Source organism: Piliocolobus tephrosceles, chromosome 16 (assembly GCF_002776525.5).
Source record: "Piliocolobus tephrosceles isolate RC106 chromosome 16, ASM277652v3, whole genome shotgun sequence".
NCBI classification, from domain to species: domain Eukaryota; kingdom Metazoa; phylum Chordata; class Mammalia; order Primates; family Cercopithecidae; genus Piliocolobus; species Piliocolobus tephrosceles.
The window spans coordinates 18,870,080-18,881,547 of NC_045449.1; the positions used below are offsets into that span (position 1 = coordinate 18,870,080).

The window sequence follows — 11,468 nt, forward strand, 5'->3', positions numbered from 1 at the left end:
TATTGCTTAATCATCCACCTCATCTCTTCCCCTGTGGCTTCCTGTTGCATTTGGAATGAAATCTAGACTCTTTGCTGTGACCTGTGAATGTCCCTTGCTGGCCTCTATCACCTTACTTTGAACCACTCCTTTCATGGACTGAGCTCTCATTGGACTATCTTTTATTCTTTTGCTGAAGTTTCTTCCCTTTGAGGGCCTCTGCAGTTGCTGTTTCATGACTGTGGCAAGCCCTGCCATGGCTTTCATGCAAGGATGGTTCCTCCTTCTCATCTCAATATTATCTCTTCAGAGAGGGACCTTTCCAACTCACATGATCTAAAATCCGTTGCATGTACCACTCACTACCACTTCTTTCTTTTCTTTTTCTTTTCCTTTTTTCTTTCTTTCTTTTTTTTTTTTTTTCTGAGACAGGGTCTTGCCCAGGCTGGAATCACGACTCACCGCAGCCCCAACTTCTTGGGCTCAGATGATCCTTTCACCTCAGCCTCTTGAGTAGCTGGAACTGCAGGCACACACCACCACGCTTGGCTTATTATTTTACTTTTTGTAGAGACAGGGTTTTGCCAAAGCTGGTCTCAAACTCCTGCCTCAAGCAGTGCACATCTCTCGGCCTCCCAAAGTGCTGGGATTACAGCAGTGAGCCACCACGCCCGGCCTATTTTCTTATTCACTGTCTGAAATTATCTTGTTCATTTATTTATATACTTGTTTATTTCTCAGCTGGACATGGTGCCTCACACCTGTAATCCCAATACTTTGGGAGTCTAGTTTGGAGAATTGGTTGAGCCCAGGACTTCAAGACCAGCCTGGGCAACAAAGTGAGACCCTGTCTATACAAAATTGTTTAAAAATTAGCTGGGCGTGGTGACACATGCCTGTGGTCCCAGCCACTTGGGATGCTGAGGTGGGAGAATCGCTTGGGCCCAGGAGGTCGAGGCAACAGTGAGCCTTGATCGTGCCACTGCACTCTAGCCTAGTGACAAAGTGAGACCCTGTGTCTAAAAAGTAAATAAAAGTAGTTTCTTTTTCATGACTAGAATATTACCTCTATGAGAGCAGTGAGTTTGTCTGTATTATTTGGCACTATATTTCCTGATTCCGAAATTATGCCTAGCACATGGTAAGTACTCCTTAAATATTTATTGATTGAATTAGTTAATACTTAAGAATTTCATTTGGGATTTTCTGAGTGATAAGATTACAGATTATATTTATGTAAGAAAAAAATCATTTTTTAAACTTGGTTGCCCTTTGCCACACTGACATAGACACTAAGTTTTCTTAGCCAGATTACTTCTGAGGATACTCACAGAGGCCATTCTCTTCTCAGTTCCCAAATAATTGATATTTCCTAGCATTTTCAAGCTCATGCAATTCTTAGATGATGTATCTGTGTATATCATCTCCTCATTCTACAAATGTAGAAATTGAAGGCTGGGCACAGTGGCTCACGCCTGTAATCTCAGCAGTTTGCGAGACCAAGGCAAGAGGATCACTGAGGTCAGGAGTTCAAGACCAGCATGGCCAACATGGTGAAGCCTCGCCTCTATTAAAAATACAAAAATTAGGGCCAGGTGCGGTGGCTCACGCCTGTAATCCCCCAGCACTTTGGGAGGCCAAGGTGGGCAGATCATGAGGTCAGGAGTTCGAGACCATCCTTGCTAACCCCGTCTCTACTAAAAATACAAAAAATTAGCCAGGCATGGTGGCAGGTGCCTGTAGTCCCAGCTACTCGGGAGGCTGAGGCAGGAGAATCCCTTGAACCCGGGAGGCAGAGGTTGCAGTGAGCTGAGATCGCATCACTGAACTCCAGCCTAGGCGACAGAGTGAGACTCTGTCTCAAAAAAAAGGCCGGGCGTGGTGGCTCAAGCCTGTAATCCCAGCACTTTGGGAGGCCGAGACGGGTAGATCACGAGGTCAGGAGATCGAGACCATCCTGGCTAACACGGTGAAACCCCGTCTCTACTAAAAACTACAAAAACTAGCTGGGCGAGGTGGCAGGCGCCTGTAGTCCCAGCTACTCAGGAGGCTGAGGTAGGAGAATGGCGTGAACCCGGGAGGCGGAGTTTGCAGTGAGCTGAGATCCGGCCACTGCACTGCAGCCTGGGTAACAGAGTGAGACTCCATCTCAAAAAAAAAAAAAAAAAAAAGCCAGGTGTGGTGGCGGGTACCTGTAATCCCAGCTACTAGGGAGGGTGAGGGAGGAGAATCGCTTGAACCCAGGAGGTAGAGTTTGCAGTGAGCTGATAATGCACCACTACATTCCATCCTCCAGCCTGGGCAACAGAGTGAGACTCCGTCTTAAAAAAAAAGAAAGAAATTGAGGAATGGGGAGATTGTGATTTGTTAGGAGTCACACAGCAGGTTAGTAGCAACTACAGGGCTTTGGTTCAGAATACCACCTTGACAACAGTTTGTTTACAGTTTGACTCCCCTTCTTCTGCCTTTCTCTTCTTCCTTATTGGGGGCAGCTGGAAAGAATTTTCATCATTTACTAGCCTATAGTTTTAATTTGAGTTTTAAAACCTTGATAATAGAGCACAGAGGAAAAGACTGAGTTTTCTTTTTTTGAGAGTCTCGCTCCATGGCCCAGGCTGGAGTGCAGTGACACCACCTCAGCTCGTTGCAACCTCTGCCTTCCAGGTTCAAGCAATTCTGCCTCAGCCTCTCAAGTAGCTGAGTGTACAGGCACGTGCCACCACACCCAGCTAATTTTCTGTGTTTTTGTTTCATTTTGTTTTTTTCTGAGATGGAGTCTTGCTCTGTCACCCAGGCTGGAGTGCAGTGGCACGATCTTGGCTCACTCCAAGCTCTGTCTCCTGGGTGCAAGCAATTCTTCTGCCTCAGCCTCCCTAGTAGTTGGGACTACAGGTGTGTGCCACCATCCCCAGTTTATTTTTGTATGTTTAGTAGAGACGGGGTTTCACTATGTTGAACAGGCTGATCTCGAACTCCTGATCTCAGGTTATCTGCCTGTCTCGGCCTCCCAAAGTGCTGGGATTATAGGCATGCGCCACCACACCTGACCATTTTTGTATTTTTAGTAGAGACGGGGTTCCACCATGTTGGTTAGACTGGTCTCAAACTCCTGACCTTAAGTGATTTGTCCACCCCAGCCTCCCAAAGTGCTGGGATTATAGGTGTGAGCCACTGTGCCAGCCAAGATTGAGTTTTGAAAAGAGACTTCTGAGATTATGAGAAGAGCAAGCAAGGTAACTTAAGTTACATTAACATCATCTAGGAGACAGTGTAACAAGAAGGAATTGTAAAAGGATGCTATGAGCGTGTGCCCATGTATGGCAATCCCTTGTGCTTGGATACAGTGGTGGGAGACAAAACTGTACTTAAATTGATAAATCCCCTACATGTCATTTTAAGGATCTTAGACTTGCATCATGTAGACATCAGAGATTTGTAAACAAAGTACTAACCAGATGTTTTTGCCTGTCAGTAGAATGACAATGAATTGGAGTTGGGAGAGACTGGCATCAGGGACACCAGTCAGCCAGTGGAATTAGCTAGTAATGTAGATAGGAGAAGAAAAAGATTCAAAGTTAGGTAGTGGTAGCAAGAATTAGAGGGAAGGTCAGATTTATGATATGTCCAAGGTTGAATTCTAAGGTGAAATTTGGTAACCAGATTTCATGTTTAAATTGGGAAGGTAGATTGAGATTTTTTAACATGGGTTCTCTAGATGAAAATGTGTGACGTTAACTGAGACACACAACACAGAAAAAGAGTAGGTGGGAGATAGATTAGTTCAGTTTGAAATAGATTCAGTTTGAGATGCCTTTGGACAATTTGGAACTACAGGTTTGACACTCAAGGGGTTTCTAAGTTATCTGCAGATCAAAGGAAGTTAAATCCACACAAGGGAATGAGATGCCCAAAGAGAATGTGTTGAAGATGAAAGGAAAGCTGGCAGTTGGATCCTGGAGAAGCTCCGTATTAAAGGAGGATGGAATGCACAGAGGAAGAGTCTAAGATGTGGGTTTAGAGGAAAAAGTATCAGTCAACAACAGGGAGACTGTCAACAGAGTGACTCTGCAGGGTGGCCTGAAAAAAGAACAGTGCATGGGATGATTCAACAGCCAGTTGAGCCTTCAGGCACAGCATTTAACATTGTGGCTCTGTAGACTCTGGTTGGCAGTAAAATTTGAATAAACCAATATTTAAACCCTTAGGTAATAATAAAAATTGAGGGAAAAGGATCCAGGTTTTTTTTTTTTTATGAATTCAGTTATGGAATGAATCAGGACCTTGCCTCAAGAAATAGTCTACCAACAGTTAACTTGGTTTAAAGCAAAGTTAGCAAGTGAGAGTGTTCAAATTATTAAATAACAAAGTAAGCTGTGTATTTCATTTGTAGAAATAGAGGCTGGCCTACTTCAGATGATTCTCAGCATGTGATTACAGATGTGGGCTTACACATCCTAGGAAGTTAAGGTGTACTCTAGCTTGGATGGAGTATGGCTCTTTGAAACTCTTCTCTTACCCGGCTAGTTTATGTAGACCAGTGAACTAGAATGTAGTGGCATACTCTGTCCTAGAAGCCATTTTATATAGGATCTGGTCTGGAAGGTTTGAAAACATAACAAATGTGTTGATGTCTCCCAATGTATTGCTAGATTCTTACCCAAGAGCAATATCCTGGTTAGGGTTTTGTTTTGTTTTTTAATGTTTGCCGCAAACTAACACTAGATGTTAGTTTCTTTCATCAAGTGAGGAGAGTAGAAGAAAAGTCCAGAACTCTGAAACACCTTTTCAAAAGTTTGTCAAGCCATGATGTTTGCAAGTTAAATACTCTGTTATGGAAGCAATATAATCAGTTTTTATTAATGCAGCATTCCTTAGTGTTTTGGATGCTATCACACAAGAATATCCATGTCTGGAAGCAACAGCTTTTAAAAGAGCATTTTGTTGTTGGTGGTGGTGATGGTGGGTTTTTGTTTTTGAAATGGAGTCTCACTCTGTCGCCCAGGGTGGAGTACAATGGTGTAATCTGGGCTCACTGCAACCTCCGCCTCCTGGGTTCCAGTGATTCTCCTGCCTCAGCCTCCCAAGTAGCTGGGATTATAGGTGCCTGCTACCTGGCTAAATTTTTTTTTATTATTTACATTTTTAGTAGTTACATGGTTTCATCATGTTGGCTAGGCTGGTCTCAAACTCCTGACCTCAGGTGATCCACCCACCGTGGCCTCCCCAAAAGTGCTAGGATTATAGGAGTGAACCACCGTGCCCAGCTTTTTTTGCAACCTCCACTCCTGGGTTCAAGCAATTCTCCTGCCTAGCCTCCTGAGTAGCTGGGATTATAGGTGCCTGCCACCATGCCCGGCTGATTTTTGTTATTTTAGTAGAGACAGGGGTTTCACCATGTTGGCCAGGCTGGTCTCGAACGCCTAACCTCAGGTGAACCACCCACCTCAGCCTCCCAAAGTACTATGGTGACAGGTGTGAACCACGGCCAGCCAAATAAGAGCTTTTTTTTTTTTAGTCACTTTTTTTCTTTTTTTTTTTGTGAGTTGAAGTCTCGCTCTTGTCCCCTAGGCTGCAGTGCAATGGTGCGATCTCGGCTCACCACAACCTCCACTTCCCAGGTTCAAGCAATCCTTCTGCCTCAGCCTCCCGAGTAGCTGGGATTACAGGCGCACACCACCATGCCTGGTAAATTTTTGTATTTTTAATAGAGACAGAGTTTCACCATGTTGGCCAGGCTGGTCTCGAACTCCTGACCTCAGGTGATCCACCTGCCTCGGCCTCCCAAAGTGCTAGGATTACAGGCGTGAGCCACTGTGCCCGGTGCATTTTTAATGTAAGATTATGCATGAAATGTACATTCAATTTTGTTTTTGTTTACTAGGATCCATGTTCTCACAAGCTATGAAGAAATGGGTGCAAGGAAATACTGATGAGGTAAATTCTACTTTTAGGATAAAGAGATTTCTGTTTATAAGTGCCATCCTCGTGTGAGTAAGGTTTAAAATTTTCTTTTTCTTTAGTTCCCATGTTTAAGCAGCATGGCACATTTATGCTCTCTTATCCACAATGTATCAAGAAAGAGTGGTCCCTTCTTAACATATAACAATTGCCTGATAGTAGCAGTGAAAGTATCTTCAGTCCAGAGGCTAGGACCACTGAAGGATATACATGCATTCAAGTTTCCATCAGCCAGCAGGCACCAGTAATCAGTGTATAGATCAAAAGCTCAAATGTTTCCCTCCCTGCCATCAGTTTTACTTTAAGTAGTGGAGGCTTGCTTTTTTTAATAGTTAAGTACATTGAGAGATGGGAGGTGAAAAAAGGAAAGTGTTTTATTTTGACCGTCTACCCTGAAAGTAGTTCCAGTGCTAGGTATCCAGTAGTTGACACTGGAAGACAGAGAATGACATGTTAATATTCATAGCCAGAGGGTGGCCCAGGTTTTTTCGTACGTGGGAATGAAATTCTTATCCAAATAAGTAGAAATGATGTGCATAAGCCATTTGTTAAGAGCACTGAGTATGTGCATCTTGATCCATCTAATGAATAACCATTATCACCAGTTTAAATTATTTTCTTTAGGCCCAGGAAGAGCTAGCTTGGAAGATTGCTAAAATGATAGTCAGTGACGTTATGCAGCAGGCACAGTATGATCAACCATTAGAGAAATCTACAAAGGTAAGGATGACTTTGTTTTGTGTAAACTAAAAAGTATTATTTTCCAGGTATAAAAATAAAAAAGGACATAAGGGGTTTCTTTGCATTTGAAAGATTAACTGCTATGGGGATTGCCTTCTTATCATAAGCAACTAGACAACAGACAAACTAAATGAAACAACTGTTTCCATATATTGGACAATGGGCAATACAGGGAAACCATTGAAACCAAACAGAGCGCAGTAGTCTTGCTGAACGAAAGAGTTAAAAATCAAAGTTCAGGCCAGGTGCAGTGGCTCACCCCTGTAATCCCAGCACTTTGGGAAGCCAAGGTGGGTGAATCACTTGAGATCAGGAGTTCAAGACCAGCCTGGCCAACATGGTGAAACCCCGTCTCTACAAAAATACATAAATTAGCTGGGTGTGGTGGCAGGCGCCAGTAATCCCAACTATTTGGGAGGCTGAGACAGGAGAATCGCTTGAACCAGGGAGATGGAGGTTGCAGTAAGCTGAGATCACGCCACTGCACTCCAGCCTGGGCAACAAGAGCAAAACTCCATCTCAAAAAAAAAATCAAAGTTCAGAGAGACCAATTTGAGTAGAAGTCGTAGGATAAGATACCAGAAAAGAGGAAGCTGCCCAGAAAGAAAGCTGTAGAGATATTTAGAGAGGTTCCCTTGGATCCTTGGCCTAGGTTATCTGTATATGTGTGGGGTGAAAATGCATATGTCCAGGTAAAGAACCCCCCAGAAATTAGTGGGGTGAACATAGGGCTAAGAAAAGTTCGTGGCCAGAAGGATCTGGCCAGAGTAGAGAGACTTTGTAATACACAAGGCATTGGGTAGTGTCTTCACAAAGATTATGCCTTACTACTGAAGATAAATTAGGCCTGGAGTACAACCACCTGAACCAAGTTTCAAAGCAAATTTTTAAAGGATCAAATTACTCTAACAACTGCATGCCAAAACAAAGGGCTAACCCTCTTTACAGTAACACAACAAAATTCAGCACTTCACAATGTAAAGTTAGAATGTCTAATGTCCAGGCTGGGCGCAGTGGCTCATGCCTGTAATCCCAGCACTTTGGAAAGCTGAGGCAGGTGATGACCTGAGGTCAGGAGTTCAAGACCAGCCTGGCTAACATGGTGCAATCCCGTCTCTATTAAAAATAGAAAAAATTAGCCAGGCATGGTGGCAGGCGCCTGTGATCCCAGCTGCTCAAGAGTCTGAGGCAAGAGAATTGCCTGAACCCAGGAGGTGGAGGTTGCAGTGAGCCGAGATCACACCACTGCACTCCAGCCTAGGCAAAAAGAGCAAAACTCAGACTCTAAAATAAAATAAAAGAATGTCTGACATCAATCACAAATTACCAAGTATGACATGAAGTTAATCTATAACCAGGAGAAAACTCAATCTATAGAAACAGACCCCGATGTGAGAAAGATGGTGAATTTAGCAAAGACCATCAAGTGGCTATTTTAAATATTAAAAATATGTTCAAGTGACTGGGCGTGGTGGCTCATGTCTGTAATCCCAGGATTTTGGGAGGGCGACATGGGTAGATCACGTGAGGTCAGGAGTTCAAGACCAGCTTGGCCAATATGGTGAAACCCCTTCTCTACTAAAAATACAAAAAAAAATAGCTAGGCATGGTGTTAGGCGCTTATAGTCCCAGCTACGTGGGAGGCTGAGGCACAAGAATCACTTGAACCCGGGAGGCGGAGGTTGCAGTAACCCGAGATTGCACCACTTGTACTTCAGCCTGGACAATAGAGTGAGACTCCGTCTCAAAAAAAAAAAAAAAAAGTTCAAGAATATCAAGGAAAACAAGAGCATAATGAGAAAAATGCAAAATAGTTTTAAAAGAACCAAATTGAATTTCTTGAAATAAAAAATTCCAGAAATGGGGCCCGGGCACGGTGGCTCACGTCTATAATCCCAGCACTTTGCGGGAGCCGAGGCAGGCAGATCACCTGAGATCGGGAGTTCGAGACAGCCTGACCAACATGGAGAAACCTCGTCTCTACTAAAAATACAAAATTGGCTGGGCGTGGTGGCACACGCCTGTAATCCCAGCTACTTGGGAGGCTGAGGCAGGAGAATCGCTTGAACCCCAGAGGCAGAGGTTGCAGTGAGCTGAGATCACACCAGTGCACTCCAGCCTGGGCCACAAGAATGAAACTCCATCTCAAAAAAAAAAAAAAAAAAGAAAAAAAAAAAAGCAGTGGACTCAAAGAACTAGCTGAGTTTTTCTTTACTTTAGGCAGTAAGTGTGACCTTTTGCAGGTGACTACTTTAGTTCCTCATGTCCTCATTAGTAGATCAGAGAAATTCGACACCAAAACTCCAAAAGAAAAACCCCTTCTAAACCTCATTCCATGATTTTATGAATGCATGAAGTCCTAGGCCTGTGAAGGAATACTCAGTCTCTTTATCCTGTGTTGATACCTCTCTGCTTCAACCTCCAACTCGACATTTGCCTATAGGACGTACTTGGACATTCAGCATAAACTACCTCACACCATTACTGAATTGCTTCATGTGCACATGTCCCATGCCACAATACCGGGGACCCAGTGATATTTGTCCCCAGTGCTGTGAGTACAGGAGGGAGTCAGTGAATGTCTGCATGCGTGTCTTTACCATCCCTCTTGAATATGCTGTAGGGTTAATTCCTAGAAGTAGAAATACTCTGTTGAAAATTGGCAGTATTTTTCATTCTGATATCTATTGCCAACATGGGAAAGCAAGTCTGGATGCCAGTCCTTGTTAAATGACCCTTGGGTAAGTTACCTAACCTCTTTAAGCTTCTGTTCGCTTATATGTTAAAACACAGAAAATTACAATATCTTACCTCACAAAATTGTAGTTAGCTTCTGGCTGTCATAAACTCTGGTATATAGTAAACACTGAGTGTTGGTGTCCATCCTTAATTTGTAATAATAGGTCACTTGCTAGAGAAATGCACCTTACCATTTTCTTTTCTTTTCTTTTTTCAGTTATGACTCAAAACTTGAGATAAAGGAAATCTGCTTGTGAAAAATAAGAGAACTTTTTTCCCTTGGTTGAATTCTTCAACACAGCCAATGAAAACAGCACTATATTTCTGATCTGTCACTGTTGTTTCCAGGAGAGAATGGGAGACAATCCTAGACTTCCACCATAATGCAGTTACCTGTAGGCATAATTGATGCACATGACGTTCACACAGTGAGAGTCTTAAAGATACAAAATGGTATTGTTTACATTACTAGAAAATGATTAGTTTTCCAATGGCAATAACCCATTTATGAGAGTCTTTTAGCCTACTGGAATAGACAGGGACCACATCCTCTGGGAAGCAGATAAGCATAGAACCGATACTTGATGCACACTCGTAGCAGTAACTCATCCCTAACAGCATCATAAAGCAGGTGCCAGAGGTGCTTTGCTTTGTCCTTCCAAAGCAGGTGAGTCAGCCCCACCGAGAGCCAGGCAGCTCTGAGTGGCAGCGTGGTGCTAGCAGCTTCAGTGGAACAGGGTGAGAGTAAATTAGCAGTCTTCCTTGACAGCAGCATTAATTTAGAAGGAAGCTGACAAGTCATGGGTCAAGTTTCAGTGACTTCTTCCTTCCTTTGATGGCAGTATACAGTTTTCACATTTTAATTCCTCCTCCTGAGATGCAGTATACTTAAAACCGTTCTCTCCCCTGCTAACAGAAGGGTGTGAATCTGGTTTACTTTGAGCATTAGGATTTGCCCCTTTGGAATTCTGCACTCCAGTACTTAACTTTCCCTTCAGAATATGTGTGGAAAGAAAGAAAGCATAGCGATGACTCCAATTTTGCCCCTGTGGCACCTTGAACAAAACAGTTATTCCCAAATTATACTTTTTTTTTTTTTTTTTTTAAATAAGGTGAGCAGGATGATTGGGGAGAGAAAAACATTCGACTTTGTTTGACGGCCTCCCCCATTCTTTGCTGTGAGCTGGGAAGTGTGCAGTTGGTGGTCTTTCTTCTCCTTTCTTTAGGACAGTAAGAGACTTACTCACTGCACTTCTGCTCAGTTGGCTTCTGCATCGGGACCGCACAGCCATCAGCAGGGCTGCCCAGTTGGTGAGCACACTCCATTGACCACGTGGCGCCAGTGCTTCCTCAATGCACATGATTGTTTGAGAAGAAAGAAAGTTCTCTTAGATGTTACTGCTTTTGCTCAGACTTTGCAAAAAAATATATATATATGTATAAATATATAATTATTAATCACTTTTGTCCTTGAGAAAGTCTTGAATGAACAGAGAATTTATTCCATTGCAATATTTGATTGTATAGAGGCACACTGTTTCATCGACAGAAGAAGCAAAAAGGCTTTGTGTAAGTTTTTGGTACTATGTACCACCTCTGTTATTCTTTTAAAGCTGAAGTATCCATGTACTTAAACCATATTATATTTAATTGTGTTTGATTTTAAAATATATATATGAGAATTCTATTTAAAATTGTGTCAACTTTCTGCTTTCAGGGTATTTATGGCTCTTCTGTTGAAATATATTGATCTTTCCAAATATTTCCATTTGTTTTCTAAAAACTCAGAACATGAGCCACTACTGGACTTTGCCTTGTTTTTGGAGTGTATGACATAAACCCAAGGTTTTTATTAGGCATCTATGCTATGATTAATTCATTTTGTTATTTTAACAAAATATTTCCATCCATTTCACATTGCTTCAATCTTTAACAGAAAAGCAATGTAAAGGTCATAGAATAAAATGTGGTTTGGGGCGACTCGCTGCCTCTGCATGTTTTGGAATAACAATTTCTACAAGACTCTAGGCTGTTCAAACTAGTGCTTTCAG

General features: G+C 42.6%; 1 protein-coding gene across 4 annotated transcripts in view; it reads left to right on the forward strand.

The window, feature by feature from the left end:
• The window catches only part of AKAP10 (A-kinase anchoring protein 10), a 76,855-nt gene extending 65,678 nt beyond the window's left edge, over positions 1 to 11,177 (forward strand). For 3 of the 4 annotated variants that reach the window (XM_031934250.1, XM_023196453.3, XM_023196454.3), the window contains 2 exons: positions 5,861 to 5,913; positions 6,562 to 7,035. In XM_031934250.1, the coding sequence (XP_031790110.1) occupies positions 5,861 to 5,913; positions 6,562 to 6,687 (179 nt within the window). In that variant the 3' untranslated portion in view covers positions 6,688 to 7,035. Of the gene's footprint in view, positions 1 to 5,860; positions 5,914 to 6,561; positions 7,036 to 9,634 lie in introns of those variants that run through there. The other variant, XM_023196452.3, reaches the window with a different exon arrangement.
• The last annotated feature ends 291 nt before the right edge of the window (positions 11,178 to 11,468 follow it).